Genomic DNA, 18,365 nt, shown 5'->3' on the forward strand with positions numbered 1-18,365 from the left:
AAAGTTTGGTATAAAGGCTGTGAGGATCTAATGCCAAGGAAGACATAGAACCTCACACCTACAGCACTTCGTCATGACAGAGAGTTTTGGACTTTAGCGGTTTGGATCTTTTATATCTTGTTGTATACATAAAGCATGTAATGTGTTCGACATTATGCCCTGAAGGTCCCTTTTTTATAGGCGTTAGATAGGACTTTCTCACTCCCACTTAACTTAAACAACATGGACTTTTTAATGGACCAATCTCCTAATAAACCATAATTAATATGCATAAACTCCATTAATCACTCCAAAATAAATTCCTAACACTAACTAGAGTCAATCTCAAATCAAATAAACCTTTGAACACATTAGTCTAAAACAAAAACATGAAGCCCTTGTTTGCACATAGGACCAACAAAGAAAAAGCAAGATGCTTCATTAGCAACAAAGGGAGGGAACACATTGAAATGGGCGTTAGCCCTCATTATTTCATCAACCCCACCCACACCACTCTTGTCACATACAATAAAATTGAATTAAAAATCAAAAGTATTTAAGTTTGATTTCAATTTTATATTCATTTTAAAATTATGTACCACGTTTGTTTGTTATCATATTTTAATGCATTGTGATTGATCCGAATACTTTATCTAGCTAGCTTGATTTGTTATATACTTAATTAACTATATATGCCATCTTCTAATTAATTTTATTTATCTTGTTTATCTTTTTTATATAATATATTTGATTTAAAGTTTGAATTAAGATTTGGATTAAAAGTTTAAATTCCCGTTTCTATAATCATTTGATGTTCAAGACAGTAAAATTGGTACAAGCAAAATTCAAGAGTTTTAAATGCTATAAAAGAATATATCGATATATGGGGGCTTATAGAAATGACTGTGTTTATGATTTAGAACGGATTACAGATCTAAAGACGATCAAACAGTCATAGAGATCAAGTACGTGATCTGGACTGAATTTAAATATCCTGTCAACCCCCGTGACGAATATGTAGACCCTTGGTGTATTTGGTCATTTTGACGATGACTAGGGCATTTTAGTCATTTTAGGTAGCTTCGTTGAGGTTTGACTGTACCAAAAACAAGATCACGTGGCTCGGGAGTCCACATATTTATAATTATATAGTTTAAGAAAAATAATAAAAAAACATATTAAAATTATAAATATAAATATTTAACCATATAATTACTTCGGATAAAAAATGAATTTTTTTTAACTCATAGATCAAATTTAAATTGCACTCCATGAATTATGAAATCGAATTTAAATTAAATCAAGGGTGTTCGTAATAACTTTTATTTTTATCGTCGGAATAAATTATTAAAAAGCTTATAAGTAAGCAGTTGACGAGATTTAGTTTAGGGTCAATACAACTGTTTCTCAATCAAATTTTTTGGTTAAAAAATACCGCATGCAATGTATATGTGGTATATAAAAATTATGTGATGTGATATTTTTTATATGCTATATATATGTGTTATTTTTCGATAGAAAAATCAATAAATAAATAGATATAATAAAAAAAGTTCAAATTTCACAATTGAAATGGTAAGTTGATATAAAAAAAATTAATAACAAAGTGTAAAAATGAGTATAATTTAAATGACAAATTATAATTTATCTTTCAATTTATATATATATATATATATAGAGAGAGAGAGAGAGAGAGAGAGAGAAGAATTGCATAAACGTCAATCAAGTTATTTTGTCTCTTTTTTAACTCGTTGGCACATTGATCATCAAACTTAGATATAATATTTAAAACCTGAAGGACCATAATGAGATTTATTTAAAATTTGAAGGACTAAGTTGGTATGGAAGTCACAAATGGGAGACTAATCAATATATTTGACCAAAACTCAACGAGACAGCCTTATGAATTTAAAATAAGATAAATTACAACAGGTGCTGTAATATTTATTATAATTATAGATACCACTCGATATTTAAAAATTTATAAATATTTTAAAAATTAATATTTGTCTGACAAATACCTTTATTCTAAACTGTCATGATGAGATATTTGTTATATAGCGGTTAATTGTAAGAGGTATTTTTTTTAATTTATTAAATAATTAGAGGTATTTATAATTAGGATAACGTATTGTTATTTGAACTATGCTCATTTTACATTTTGTTATTTAAATTTTTTTTTGTGTCAATTTATCATCTCAATTTTACAATATTTGCACTTTGTCATACATGACTATTTTTTCGTAGGAAAAATATCACATGCAGTGCACATCTAAAATATGTCGCATCGTATTGCTCTTAAATATCACATATCCACTGTCATGTGATATTTTTTTAGTAAAAAAATCTTCCAGAAATGGTCACATATGACAAAACATAAATTTTGAAATGTTGAGATGGTAAATTGACATAAAAAAAATTAGATAATAAAATATAAAAATGAGTATAAATAATGACGAGATATAATTTATCTTTATAATTATGACAAATTTTAAAATAACCGTAACTTACCCTTTTAAGAGTATTTACCTCTCTCGCCGTCAGAGCGTGGACGAGACGCGCCGAAATATGCATGTGGGGATTCAAGGCTGGAGATGGAAGCAAGTGACAAAAAAAAAATTGAAAAAGAAGTGTATGAAAAGCAGTTGAGTGTCAGAGATTAGTAGCACAAAACAAGAGAGAGAAAGAGAGACTAAAGTGTGTGTTTCTGTGTGAGAGAGAGAGAGAGAGAGACTAAAGTGTGTGTTTCTGTGTGTGTGTGAGAGAGAGAAAGAAGTGTGTGTGTGAGAAAGAGAGAGAAGTGTGTGTGTGTGTGAGAAAGAGAGAGAAGTGTGTGTGTGTGTGAGAGGGAGAGAGATCTGGATCCACTAAAAAGGACTCAACTCTCCACGCACCACTCTCCTCCCCATTATAATATATATCTCCACGCACCACTCTCTTCCCCATTATAATATATATATATGTAATAATTACACTTTTATTTTTTTAATTTGATATAATTGTACGTAGATTTTTATAATTTAATAAATTAATTAACATTCATATCTGATTTCATCTAACAAATAAGTTATCTTATTAGTCAAAATTTATTAATTTACTGATATTAATAAAAAAATTAAATAAAAATTAATATTTATCCTTATTTGGCTTAAAATTGACTTATTGTAAGTCAAAAAAAAATTCGTATCAAACTACCCATAAAACTGTGAAAATATACCTTCTCACATGCATTATCACGTGAAAATATATGAGGGTAATTTGATTATTAAAAATTTATTTGACATATTATAAGGCAGTAATAAGTTAATCGGACGTAAATATATATTTATCTCATTCTTTTGTTAATATTAGCAAATTTGCTGAATTTTAATTGATATATTTATAAGATAAAAATAAATTTTAGGAGTGTTAAATGTAATTTTTCAAACTATACAAAATTTACGTATGATTACACTAAACTTTAGATAGTAAATTATTCCTCTCTCTCTATATATATAATCCCACAAAGACTTTCGGTAGGAGAGAGAAAGACAGAGTGTGTATATATCTATTGTATATATAGAGAGAGAGTGTATGTGTGTATGTATAGAGAGAAACAAGAAAAAAGAGTTTTAATTTGTGTTTATATCCATTTATACTCATTATTAAGGCTTGTTTGTTTTAATTTTTAGTAAAAAAAATATTTTTAATTTTGATATAAATTTTAGTACAAAATAATAAAATATTAATTAATAAAATTATGTTTTATATTGAATTTAAAATTAAAATATTTTTAATAAATAATATTTGTAATATAATTACTATTTAAAAAATTAAATTAAGAAAAAAAAAACATGCCTAAGCTTCTAAACCTGAAAGTAACTATTTTGGTGGATAAATGGTAGATTTTATTTATTTTTTTAATAATAACTATTTATTTTAAGTAATTAGTTATGTCAATAATTGTTTGTTCATACACATTTAAAATTAATTTAATTAATAATTTTAGTTTATCAATATTAATTAATTAAATTAAATAAATATAATAAAATTTTAAATTATGCACATGCATTGAATGTGCTCCGACTCCACGGTTTTAGATCAGCTATAAAATGTATATGATGAAAATATTCTTAAACATATTTATTTTTATAAAAAAAAAGTAACTATTTTTTTTTTATTTTTTTCAATGTATATTTACAATTAATAAAATTTCAATCAATTACTTATTTTAATTTTTCATATAATTAAATAAAATTTATAAAAATTAAAATTGTACACAAGACTACAGACAAACACCACCTTGTGCCTAACATGACAAATTTCCTCTTCTGCCCTTCTCTTTTTAATTTTCTTTCTAATAGGTCCAAACATTTTATATTTAAGGTAAATTCAAACTCAAACCCGCTTGGTCGGACCTGAATCAATTGATATATGACAAGTTTGATACATTTGCAACTTGATTAGTGTACACTAATCTCAAACTTGTCATATGATTGGTCACTTGTCCTAAACTGTACACTAATTGTATCGCAAATAAAGTGCAGTTATCATATAATTGATTCAGGTCCGACCAAATTCAATTTGGGTCAGAATTTTTCTATATTTAGTGGCAAATTTATGGAAATGGTAAAATCTGAATCTAAATTTTTGCAAGGAGTTAGAATCTTACTATAAATATTTTCTAGTTTTTCTATTTTTATTTATTATATTCTAAATTTGATGATCTTACATTATTTTTTCTAATTCTATTTATATATCTAAACTTTAAATTCTTATATTAATTATCTAATTTTCACATAAATTATTGATTTCTTGTTTTATATTTTGTGGAAATGTGTCTTAACTCTTTATGGTATATACTAATAATTTATTGTTCATTCAAATGCGTATAAATAAAAAAAATATGCTAAAAATATATTTTTAGAATAAATTTAAATTTTAAATAATATATACATCATAATTGCACGTTCACATTTAAAATTACGCGAATAACTCTAATAAAATATTATTAATATTACTATAATACGACACACACACACACATCTATACTATTATAAAAGAAAACCCTTCGTACCAATTTTAGATTGCCCTAATTTACCCTTCATTTCATTTATTCTCTTTAAAAATATTTGGTCAGATTAGTAATTTCAATATTTTTTAATAATTTTAATTTTTTTTTTCTCTTAACGATCCACTACTCCCACATTTCCCTCTCACCTTACTTCTCCATATCTATTATAATTTACTCTTTTGATAATTTTTTCTTTCTTATCATCTCACACCAAGATTCTTTTTATATATTTATGGAACTACGTGCAACGATAACTAGTATTTATATAAATTACACAAAACCTTAGAAAACGACCTACATAATTCAGCAAAAATTAAATTTTAAAGAAAATATTCTAATATGATAGAAAATTTAATTATATATAATTATCAAACACAACATAGTGGATATATAGTTAAATATCCTATGTTGAAAAATAAAAATTTAAAATAATTAATCAAGAAACTCAACATTAGAGAGCTCCACTAAATCTTAAAACATCTGAAAAAAATATTAAATATTCAAATTTTATTACGAACAATTTTGGGACGTTTGAAGTGTTTAAAACAAACATTTATTAAAAATAAAATTAATTTAAGCCAAAAGCTATAAGGAGCTTCTTATCAATTTTTATAATTTATTTGTAAAATCACAAAATATTATTAAGGGACTTTCCAAACAATTCAATTTTTTTATTATTTTTTTCACTTTTACTCCCAGATTTTATTATGGTTAATTGATAATTTTTGTCTGAATTGTATTCCAATCACAAAAATAAATCGACAAAAATGGCCATGAGGGGCAAAATGGTAAATGGAGCTTCTCCACAGTGAAAAATAATAAGTGGGATCAAGATGAGAGTGAGTGGAAGTCTGTCAGAGCAATAATCTTGAGAGAACAGCTTTCATCAACTCCACTTTTCCACCATATTTTTTTTCAGATTTTTTACAATCAGCAAAGCCCATAAAAAACAAAGGTTAAAATTAATGAAGAGGGTGGGGGTGGGGGTGGGGGTGGGGGTGGGGGTGCATTGAAATTAAAAGTTTTGTGTTTGCATTGCAGCTGGAGCTGGTGGTGGTAGTGGGAAGGGCACAGCAATTGATAGTAATGGTCCCTGCAGTGCCTGTGGCCATCTGCTGTTGCTGTCAAGCTGCTGCTGTATGCTAAATTCTGCAGCTGCATAGAAATAAGGTGATGCTGCTTTGGCTTTTGCAGTAACTCCCATTGCTAACAAACATATGTTGACAACTCAAACATAGAGGAAAAGGGAATTCATATCTCTAGAGAGAGAGTGTGTGAGAGAGAGAGGGAGATGGGCTCTCATGAATTGATCATTATCTTCTTCACGGAGGTGAAAGATTGAGAGATCTTTCATGGGTAAGCAGAAAAGTTTTTGAGGATGAAGGAGCAAAGTTCTTGGTGTTTTTTAAATTATATACATATGTATATATAGCTGGTTGAGGGGAAATTTTTGTAGAGAAAAGATGCCAGCTTTTTTGCTGTTTTCTTGGAAGTTGAGAAATCTTGGTGTTGGATTTCATTTTCTTTTTTCAATATATGATGATGATGATGATGATGGGCTCTTGTTGTTGTTGTTGATGCAGCTATAGACTTATAGTCTGTGTCATATCTTTCTTTATGGAGAAATTCAACAACCATTTCTTTTTAACTTAGCACTGAGGGAACTTTCAACAATCTTTTCCTTTTTCCTTCTAGCTTTCCCTCACGAGAAATACTTCTTTTTTCAACACTTTTTTCTCACTTTCTTTTTCTGGGGTTTCTGCAGGAACAAGAGAGAGAGAGAGATGAAGTGAACTCCTGCTTGCTGCTGCTTACTCTATTACAGCTTGCAGATTAGGTGTGTGTGTGTGGAAACAAGAAAAAGGAAGAGGGTTTTTTTGTTCTTTTTCTTCTTTTGTTCTTGAGGAAATTCTCTTTTGCTTTTGTTCAAGAAAAGGTAGTGATAAAAGAAGAGGGTAGGCTGGTTTGGGAGGGTTGGAGTGGAATCTACTACCAACCCCTGAAATAAACAGCAAGGGAAGTTAACATGGATGCATATGAAGCAACAAAGATTGTGTTCCAAAGGATCCAAACTTTGGACCCTCAGAATGCTTCTAAGATCATGGGAGTGCTACTCATTCAAGACCATGGTGAGAAAGAAATGATCCGTTTGGCTTTTGGACCTGAATCACTAGTCCACTCTGTGATTCTCAAAGCAAGAAAAGAGCTTGGTTTGGCATCATCAAACATGCCCTCAACCCCTTCAACTCCTTCCTCTCCTTCACCTTTCAGCAACCCTTTGTCTCTTTCAAGGCAGAATTCTTGTTCTTCATCGTCACCAGCAGCAGCAGCAGCAGCAGCAGCTTCCTCAAGGCTTCTTGGTGGTGTGAGTCTTCCTTCTCCACTTAGCATAGCTAGCCAGTCTTGTTCTTGGACAAATTCCAGCAGCTTCTCATCATCAGATTTCCAGAGCCCGGATAATTTGATCAGTCCCAGTGGGTACAATGGTAGCTCTCCATCAACCATGAATTCTGCTGCTGCTCCTTTCTATGCAAGTGGAGAAGTCGACTTGATTGATGAGCTTCAGCTTCAAGATCAGCTATCTTTCCTCAATGATAGCTCACCACCACTAGGCCCAAAAAGCTCTGATTTTTTCTACCAGCAACAGCAAGATTTAGCCTCAAGTCCAACTGGAAACGACCCCGTGATCTTCCCTTCTTATCCCACCGCTCCCTGGGGTGGCTCCACCGCGGTCAACGGCTTGTCTCACCGTCGGAGCTGCTCAGTTAGTGATATTTGCATGGGGTCTGATGATCTGAGTGGAGGGTTTGGATGGAAACCTTGTTTGTTCTATGCTAGAGGGTACTGCAAGAATGGGACCAGCTGCCGGTTCCTCCACGGCGAGGGCGGCGCCCTCGCCGACGGTGGTGCTGTGGTGGGGTCTCCAAGTAAGTTTGATATGATGGAGCAGTGTCAAGATATCCTTAGATCAAAGTCAACTCAGCAGCAGAGGTTGGCTGCAGACTCTCAGCTCATGGCTACAGCTAACTTCCCTTATTCCCCACTTCCAGCAAACAAATGCATGAATTTTCTTCTGCAGCAGCAACTTCCACCAGCTGACAGCCCAAGGTTTGTGTTCTTGAACTAATCTTTCAGCATTTCTTGATCTTGTTGCTATTTATTCCTGCAAGTGATTTGATCTTTATGTTCTCTTGGTTACTCATGTTTTAGAGCTTTGATGATGGGAGATGGAATGCATAAATTCGGCCGAGCCCGGCTCGAAAGAGGTGATTTTGGGTTGAATTGTTTGAATCCTGGTTCAAGGCAGATTTCCTTGACATTCCCTGCTGACAGTACATTCAAGGAAGAAGATGTGTCCAATTATTTTAGGTGCATTTTCTTTGCTCTGAATCAAAGTCAATTCAAGTACTAGTCCATTTGCATAGCTTTGAGATTGTAATAATTATGCTCTTCATCTTAAAGTAACTTTGGGCCGGTTCAAGATGTGAGGATTCCATATCAGCAGAAGAGGATGTTTGGCTTTGTCACCTTCGATTATCCGGAGACTGTCAAGCTCATTCTTGCAAAGGGCAATCCGCATTTTGTCTGCGATGCCCGTGTTCTTGTCAAACCATACAAAGAGAAGGGCAAAATCCCAGACAAACACAGGTTTGGTGGTTGATTTTTCTCTTTTTCTCCACCTTAAGGTTCAAAATTCTTGAATATTTCCTAATGCACGACATTACTAGCAGGAAACAGCAGCAACAGATGGAAAGAGGGGAATTCATTGGATGTGGGAGCCCCACTGGGCTAGAGTCGAGAGATCCTTATGATCTTCAGCTTGGTAAGAATTGTGTTCTTACACAAATTTAGCGACTTGTCAAGTTTACACTTACCTTAGCTGAAACATCCGCCGTGTACTAGGTTCAAGAATGTTCTACAACACACAGGACATGTTATGGAGGAGAAAACTTGAGGAGCAGGCTGATTTGCAACAAGCCATTGAGCTTCAAAACAGGAGACTTATGGGTCTACAGCTTCTTGATGTTAAGAGGAACAGCCACCACCGCACTATTTCCACCGGTGCAGTCATTTCGTCGCCAACGTACTCCCCGACTTTCTTCAATCAAAACGCCGTAATGTCTAGCAACCGCAGCAGCCCAGAAGCCAAAGAAGGTTTCCTTTCATAATTTTTCAGACCCATTCAACTTCTGGTCCATTTTCTAAGCTTGAAATGTATCGAGGGGATTATAAATGAGGAACTGATTATGGTATTGCAGAAAATGGCCCAATGGGTACAACAACAACTCAAGCAAAAGTTTCTGTTGATCAGGAGATCCAGCCCACCGCGAATGTGATTGAGAAAGATAAAGATTTCCAAACCAAGATCGAGAATAGCAACTACAAGGAGAGCCCTCCAAAAGAAAGTGATCAACATGAACGGTATCAACTTTTCCTGGACAAGACTACATTAATGTGAATTTGCACTCCTCTTATGTTGTCTGTTGCAGTAGAAAGTGATTGAATACCATGATTTGTTCAAATGCAGCTTGGAGCACAACCTCCCGGACAGTCCCTTTGCGTCTCCTAAGGCTGCAGGGGACTACGCTACCGCCTTCTCCAACAACAACTTGGAGACCGGAAAGGGTACTAACAATAATCTGATCACGGGCACTTCCTTGTTTTCTGATACTCCATCACTAGACATGGCTCCGTTCAAATCATGCTACTTCCAAGTGCCTAGGTGAAAACTTACGACTTCCATTGCTGCTTATGTCTAAGCATTGTTGTTCTCAGTTGCAAGCACTAATCAGTACACTTAACAAATTCATACATGACTGTGATACAGGTTTGCCTCTGGTCATGAGGCCATTGGCATGTAGGCCTAGATATCTTCTCGGCTGTTTCAAGGTAAATGGCCTACAATTTATTCAAATCTTGGACTTGCTTATTAATGTTTTCCCTTAATTCTATGACCTATCACTCTCTTAGTACTTGGTTCTACAGTTAAGGTAGGTGCTTGCTCATTCACTAAGGTTGGTTTGCTTTGTCTTGCTTGTTTATGTTTGTACAGCCCGACGACCACCAATACACCTAGCCGACGACACCACCACCATCACCACCACGACAACAACAGTCACCACCAGCAATAGTTACCAACACTATACTAGTTACTACCATATATATACAAGATGATACATAAAAGAAGGCAGTAAAGGAGAGTGGGCCAGCCATCCATTTCCTCTCTCAAATTGTTGTACTCTATTTTCAGTCTCCTTTCACATCTGTTAGCTGAATTTCTTGGACCACACAAGGTAAGGAAAAAAACCAAGAAACATAGTCATCCATCCATCATAGTACTAAGAATCAAACAAGTTCACTGCATCAGAGGCTGTAATTTTTTCTCTTCTTTTACCTCACCTTTGATGGCTTCCCCATTGTACAATCCAAGAAAAAACAACCAAGTCTTTTAGGAAAAAGAATTCACCTGTATAGGAAGATGCAGATGCAGATAGCAGCAGAATACTACCCTACAACACTGTCTTATGCTTCTGTGTAATTTTTAAGGTGGTAGTGCTCAAGACTAATTTATTATTAGGTACAAAAGTGAAAGAGGGTGCAGTTGTTTTTGCTGCCATATGATCATATCATTGTAATATTTTTATATTGTACTAATACAAAAAAAAATTATTATTATTATTACTATTACAAAAGAGAAAAAGAGAAACCTGAGATTAGGAAAAAGTTGTCTTCTTTTTCCTGTCCCTTTTTCTTAAACCATTTGTGTTTCATTGGTGTCTCTTTCTCTGTGTGATTATGGTTTTTGTTTTATTTTTTTTTTCCGGGGGATGGGGGTACAAATTGTATGAGTTTGTCACTTAGCTGCAGCAATTGATGCTTTTAGTGAGGTGGGGTCTTGTCTTTTTGCTGCCCTTTGATGGGGTGTGAAGGAGAGAAGGGGCCCCACAAGCACAACATCACATGGGAGGGCTGACAATGCATTTGGGCCCTACCTATTTATCTACTATTTGCTACGGCCTTGTGGGTCCATTCCACCACCACCCATGTGATTGAGCTCATTAACAATCTTCTTTCAAATCTCTCCCTATACTTACATATATACATACATGGGTTGTGTATCTATATGGGTCATTTCATGGTGGATCTTTTTGTTTCCAACTCCCATCTCTTTTATGGGGTGTTTGCAATAATCTCAGGCTTTATTTTCCGAGAATAAGTTGTACAAGTGTTGCAAGGGACTAAAGTGTAAAGTGTTGCAAGGGACTAAAGTGTAATTTTAAATTTGAATCGACTATTTTACCTTTGAAAATCGAAACTCTAGTGGCTTTTTCGTCAAAAAGTTGACTAAGGGATTGAAATGATATAAAAAATGAATTTTTAGAATGGTAAGGACAAGAAATTGAAATGAAGGACTAAAGTCATAATATACACAAATTTAAGGGGCTATTTATAATTAACATATACTCTACTTGAATAATACAAGTGCTTTGAGATGCAATTCTTGATGGGTTCTATGAGAGGACCAAAGGGCAGAAAGGGAATCTTTCTTTGAGGGGATATTATCCTTGTTTCTTTCAAAAATTGCATAATGGTCCTCCAACTCTTGAAAAATTATGGTACCACTAAAGAAAGTAGTAGACAGAGTGGCAAAAGGTGGATGTGCATGAGCCCACATGGATTTTGCAATTGTAAGGTTTTGAAATTTGAGGATAGCATTCCTAGTGGGACACAATTATTTGATTGGATTCTTGCAATTTTTTCACAAAAAAAAATATTAATTTTGAAGAATTTGAACTTTAGGAAACTCATTTTTCAGATTTTTGGGCTCTCAAAATTTTCCTTTGGGGTTGTCTGCACTCACCTCAGCACGTATTTTGGTGTTGGTCGTCTCACTTTTTTTTTTTAACGACAAAAGAAATAATTACGTCATAATTTTAAGATATCAGCCAATACTTTATGTTTTTTTTTGTTTCAATTAAATAATAATAAAAAAAAATTGCATATAATTTGAATATATGACTTCATACTTGTTCATGAAACTTTAATCTTTATCTTCAGGTTAAGTTCATATACTGTCTTGAGGTAAGCAAACAATATGGTGTTTGGGGCCATTTGGAGGAGAAAGTAGTGAAATAAATGCTTGAAGATAAAAGAGTGCAATGAGTGAATTAAGAGTGTTGTTTTTTGTTTTGGGTGTAAAAATGAGAGGGTGATATAAAGAAAAGGTTTAAGTACGAAAGTACAAATTATTTTTTAACTAAAATGGTAGCATGAATGTAAAAGTCGTAGTTGTAGTCTCAAAATATGCTTTCTCCCACTAGGGGAGCCTCTATTTATAAGTGATCATAAGTTGGTTGGAGAAGATCACGTGTTTAATGGAGCATGACTTTAAAGTTGTAAGATGATGGTGAATTTCTCTCAGATTCTATGGAGAGTCCCTAGGTGTTGGGGGATCCCCTTAGATTCGCTAGAGGGTTATCTCTTGGTTGTTGGAGACTCGCAATTCTTGAGGGGCGATTGGTGTCCTCTATAGATGAAGGATGTCTTCTCGAATTTTAAGAAAGGTGGTTGAGAAGACAGCTTCTCCCAGCAAGAGTCTAAACTTTTAGGATTTATAGGTTACTTCTCTCTAGAGGGGCCATGTGGCCCCGAGGGGACTGCTGATCCTTATTCGATTATGTGAGGTGTGCCTCTAGAAATCATACATGGATGTCAGTGAAGTCACTCATGAACACCATATGAGATGAGCTTTGATTTTGACTGGGAGATTTCAAGTCCCTAAGCTTTCTTGTAGGCCTGTGATGCCTTCTTTGATCAGGACCCTTTCGAATTTAAGCCGAATGGACTTCTTTTGATCAATTTATCTTTTGAGGGCGACTGTTAGACTTTCTAAGGGCTCTACCTAAATTTGACTTTTTGGACTCTTACCCAATCTGGGCCTCATGAGGGAGCACCATGGGCCTTGTATTCTTTTCATTTTTTTAGACCGTTTGAACATTTTTAAGTTAATCCATTTGTATGGATATTATGTCTGATGTTGCATTAATTAGTACAATACTTGGCTAAATCCATTAGTCCAAATAGGTTAATTGTTACTAAAAAAAGATAATATTAATAGCAAAAACTTAAGTGATAATTTTAAATATATATATATATATATTAAGTAACACTAATTTAATATTGTATCATAATATAATTAATATTGATAAGATTATGCATTAAATTATCCCTATAGACAACTAATTACATATTTATAGTGACAACATAAATATAGTAATAATTATAATCATGATCACTATATTGTCCCTATATATGATCTAATTAATTGTTTATAATAGTAATTATTTCACGCATAGTATATATTAGTTATGTTATCACTGACTATTCTTGATGATAAGATTTACTTAAATATAATCACTATTAAAATTATAAAAGATTTTATATTTACAAAACAAAAAATTTGGTTGCTTAGTATATATTAGTTATAATTTTAATGTCATTTAATATTTTGTTGTTAATGTATTTCTTATTTTCTTAAGTGTGGCGCAGGTCTTAAAGTTTGTGACCAATTTTTCCCATTCAAAATAATTCAAGAAAAAATAACTACTTATATATTTAAATATAAAAAGTTGGTTAAGTCTATACAATCAATAATTTTCAATTTAAAGAATGTATTCAAATGAAAAGAAAAATAAGAAGTATTATAAAAATAAACAAATACGCCAACAACATTCGAATTGAAACATACCCTTATTCAAGTGGTAAAATTGAAGCCTTGCGATCAAATTCAGAATTTTTAGAGAGTATCATATAGCTGTATTTGATGCCTATAAAGATGGATTACTCAAAGAAGCTTAATCGGCCCATATAGAAGGAAATATCATAGGAGCCCAAAATGCCCTGTGAATCCAAGAACCCAGCCCAAATAGGGGATTAGGGCCGTAGGCCACCTTCGTGGAGGCCAAGTGGCGGTCCACGTAAGATTACATGTGCCACATCACCCTGGGGGTTGTTGGTATGAATAGACTCCAGATGCGGAAAGAAGAGAATTATGGAAACTCGAGGACAAGTTGAAGGGCGTTTTTATCTCGAAGGCAACCGCCTTCCTGAAGATCAAGAAATCCTACCTACAGTAGGGTATCTCTTCAATCATATAACTAGCATACATATATATATATATATATATATAAATATATATTAATTCTATATTTTTTTATTAGTTCCTCAGCCCTTTTGATTTTATTAATTGTATATTTGTTTAAATAAATATATATATATATATGGATATATTAATTTATTTTTAATTTATTTTTTTAAGCAAATAAAACTATAATAAAATGAGCTCCAAATATTTTAGGATTACGAAAATAAAAAGACCATGATGAGCAAATGAAACTATAATTAGAAAAAAAATTAAAAGAATTTTAAAATACCAAAATCACCCTTTTTCAAAATTTCACTTATTCATCAAGCTCTTTTTATTTTCATAATTCTAAAATACTTGGAACTCATTTTATTTTAATTTCACTTGCTTGTAAAATTAAATTAAAAATAAATTTGTACATATATATATATATATATATATATATACTTAAACAAATATACAACTATTAAAATCAGAAAGGTTGATGAACTAATAAAAAAATATAGAATTAATATATATGATAATTATATATGTGGTAATTTTATGCATGTATATATTTATTTTTAACTTGGTTTGACAAATAAGTAAAACTAAAATAAAATGAGCCAAAAGTACTTTATGATTACAAAATAAGAAGAGCTTGATGAACAAGCGAAACTAGAATTAGACAAATGGTGATTTTGGTATTTTAGAAATCTTTTTTTTTTTTTTTTCACAAAGCAATTTTTGTAAGGGTAAAATAGACTTTTCAAACTTAAAAAGTAAACGCCAAGCGGGTTTTTGAAGGTTTTAGTACCTCATAGGGTAATTGATATGGAGTGAAAATTGTATTTAACCATTTTTAAAGTGAAGAAGCAATTCTTCGTATCTATTTGATTGTTTTGGTCGAATTTCATACACAGAGTTATTTTATATTTTTCGTATATTCATTTCAATTTCTTGTTGAATATATATTAAAAAATGGATAAAGAACTCGAATAATTTTTCATAATTTATTAAATTACAAATGGCTAACTTAATTTTTATGTATAAATATATATATGCATCTGTAGGATAAATTACATTTTTAATTTCATAAGTGGACCTGTTTTCAATTTTTGTCCTACACTCAGGTCAATTATCACATTAAGTCCTATATGTGGGTTTTTTTTTTTTTTTTTTTCAATTTGAGGACCATTGAGGAATTTCCATCCAATTGATAACAGCAGCTGTTCTTTCCGTCAGGCCGTTAGTCACGTGATCTGAACGTGTGAGAAACGTAAATATGCGAATTGGCATGAGTGTGGGATCAAAATTGAAAACAGATCTACTTATGGGATCAAAAATGTAATTTACCTTTCATGTGAACATGTGTGTGTGAAAGTTATTTATTTTATTAAAAAAAAGTTGATTACATATATTAAATGCAATAAAATATGTAATAAAATGTGAAATGAAAATTTCAATCTTTTCATAAACTATATCAAACGAGTATTTGCAGTGCTTACATTCACTTTTAATTTATGCAAAAAAAATTATGAGTGAAATAATTTTATCTATTTGTACTATTAATTAAGTAACTATAGTTTGTAGACAAAATGTGTTTAGACTAAAATACCCTCAAATTATATTATTTTTCCACCATTTCTTAAAATTAATTTACTAACAATGTTTTTATTCATGTGTATCTATATTTATGTTATTTATTAAAGGAGGCATTAGAGAAACTAACTTGGTGTATATATATATATATACTAGTTATTGTTGGACGCGATTTTCGCGATCCTATAAAAAGAATTTTAGCGTGAGATAGTAAGAAAAAAAATGGTGAAAAGAATAAATTATAATAAATATAGAGAAGTAAGATGAATGAGAAATGTGGAGCAGTGGGTAGCTAAGAGGAAAAAAATTATAATTATTAAAAAAATACTGAAATTACTAATTTGACCAAATTTTTTTAAAGAGAAAAAATTAAATGAAGGGTAAATTTGGGTATTCAAAAATTAGTACGACAAATATTTTTTTTAATAGTATATATACTAGCCGTTGTGACACGTTGTTCCTATGTGCATATAATAAATATTTTTTTACACATTAAAATATATTATAAATAAGAGTAAAATATATAAATCGGTACGACACTAATAAAAAGAAAAAGAGAAATAAATAATATTTCAGCAATTAATATAAATTTTAAAAAGTTGAATAAGTTAGTTATTTATTATGAAGGGCATTTTTGACTTTATTAAAAAATGGTGCAACGGTGTCATTAACCGTCGCTTGTGAGTGTGGAGGGACTTTTCTTTTTATATTAGTATAGATATATACTTTGTAGTGTCCAAAATATCCTTATTTTTCTTTACTGAAATATATCCCATAGGTCTACAAATGTGATTTTATTTAGAAAATGGTCCTACCAACATCTAATTTCTATTATTTCTTTTTTGAGTATCTGTATATAAATTTATCCCTTTAACTTTTATGATTAAAAATAAATATATTATGCTTAGTGTTTTTTGGGTAAATTACAGTCACTTTTTTATAAGATTTGGCATAATTATAAATACCTTCTTTTTATTTAAAAAATTATAACTACCCCCTGATATTAACTTCTGTCTAAAAACGAAGCCATTCCGTTAGCCTCATTAGGCGTCCATCCAATTTTTTTGATAAACTACACAACATACCTTATTATGAAATATAATTTTATATATATATTTTTAAAATTTCTAAAATATTCTTACGGACTAATATGCTCTATGGATTATTTAATTTACACACCTTCCTTTCTTTAAATATATTTTTACAAATATTATTTTTTTTAAAAAAGAAAAAGAAGAAGAAGAAGAAGAAAAAGATTCAGCAACGAAAAAGTAGTAATTTCTACCTTAATTTAGGGCTACATATTTTTTATTTGAGGGGGATACTTATAATTTTTCAAATAATGAGGAAACACCCGTAATTATATCAATCCTCAAAATATGTAAGAAAATGTATGTATTCACATAAAATAATATATTTTTTAATTTTAACATAAAATGAATTTAGACACAAACATCAAATGTGACATTACCACAACTAATTAAGTTTGAGGATCTTGGAATAATTAATTTTGGTTGGCAAAATATTTATTGACTAAAATATCTCCATATTTGTATGTTTTTCAATAAATAATGGTATATTTAATAATTAGTTTTTTTTAATAATTTTTCATTCACATATAATTTTAAAATATTTTATTAATTTTGATAAATTATTCATTTTGTATTATTTTTATTTTATTGAATTATATTTATAAGCAAAAGGTAATTTTCATAATACATAATAAGGTTGAAAAAATTATATAAAAGTATGCTTAAAATTCATATTAAATACTTTTTATTAATTTTTTATGTTCATGAACAGCCAATTTTTTGTAAAAAAAATACTAAAGATATTATCAATATTTGTAAAAAATTAAATATTTGAGAATATTTTGGTTAATGTACATTTTGTCAACTCTAACCCCTAAAACTTAATAATGGATGAAAATGGATTTGTTGATATTAAAAAAAAAAATGGATGAAAATTTTATCCTCAATTGACTTATTACCGACTTATTGCAGGTCAAAAGTCTTTTTGAACTAAACTACCCTTATAACGGTGAAAACATACCTTTTCACATGTATCAAAACGTGAAAATGTATAAGAATAATTTAATTATAAGAAGATTTATCAAGTAATTTGAGAGTATCCCTCTTTGATTTAGGAAAGCAATTTCTTTTATTTATTTCAGAATCTATACTTTTTATAATATTTATTCACATATCATAAATAAAATAAGCTCATAAAATAAAAAATACTTAATTAATATTTTCTTTTCATATTTGTATATCTATACTATTTATTAAGTCTCAAGCCTTAAAGTAACTATTTATGTAGACAAAATGTAGATTCCATAAATAACTACTTTTTTTAAGTAATTAATTCTACCAATTAATATTTTTCCATACATATAAATTTAATTATTTTATCAATGTTGATTAATTATTCAATATTTTACTCGATCAATAAATATAATAAAAAATTAAATTATGCACGTATATCGAGTGTGCTTTAATCGTTCATTATTCATTAAAGAAAAGACCTCTCAAGTAACTACCAAGATCGATTTGCAAAATGCGAGTCGTCTAAAATGCCCTTAATTATATTTATTTATTACAGAAAATA

At 30.8% G+C, this 18,365-nt stretch overlaps 1 protein-coding gene across 2 annotated transcripts; it reads left to right on the plus strand.

The window, feature by feature from the left end:
* LOC105172142 (zinc finger CCCH domain-containing protein 53) lies at window positions 6,040–10,711 on the plus strand. Of its 2 annotated transcripts, none has more exons than XM_011093484.2 (10): window positions 6,040–6,388; window positions 6,798–8,140; window positions 8,243–8,401; window positions 8,495–8,680; window positions 8,764–8,855; window positions 8,936–9,187; window positions 9,292–9,454; window positions 9,561–9,755; window positions 9,861–9,922; window positions 10,086–10,711. In XM_011093484.2, exons 2-9 carry the CDS (start codon window positions 7,059–7,061, stop codon window positions 9,892–9,894), a joined length of 2,163 nt encoding a protein of 720 aa, XP_011091786.1. In that variant the 5' UTR covers window positions 6,040–6,388; window positions 6,798–7,058; the 3' UTR covers window positions 9,895–9,922; window positions 10,086–10,711. The 2 variants fall into 2 exon arrangements, with proteins under 2 accessions (XP_011091786.1, XP_020552813.1); XM_020697154.1 differs by having other exon boundaries at window positions 6,041–6,202.

Source organism: Sesamum indicum, linkage group LG10 (assembly GCF_000512975.1).
Source record: "Sesamum indicum cultivar Zhongzhi No. 13 linkage group LG10, S_indicum_v1.0, whole genome shotgun sequence".
NCBI lineage: Eukaryota > Viridiplantae > Streptophyta > Magnoliopsida > Lamiales > Pedaliaceae > Sesamum > Sesamum indicum.

Excerpts from the sequence above, each read along its gene's own strand:
- LOC105172142 (XM_011093484.2), top strand. The coding sequence starts at position 7,059 with ATGGATGCATATGAAGCAACAAAGATTGTGTTCCAAAGGATCCAAACT. Across the intron at positions 8,681-8,763 it reads AAAATCCCAGACAAACACAG|GAAACAGCAGCAACAGATGG; the intron begins GTTTGGTGGTTG and ends CATTACTAGCAG. Across the intron at positions 9,188-9,291 it reads CAGCCCAGAAGCCAAAGAAG|AAAATGGCCCAATGGGTACA; the intron begins GTTTCCTTTCAT and ends ATGGTATTGCAG.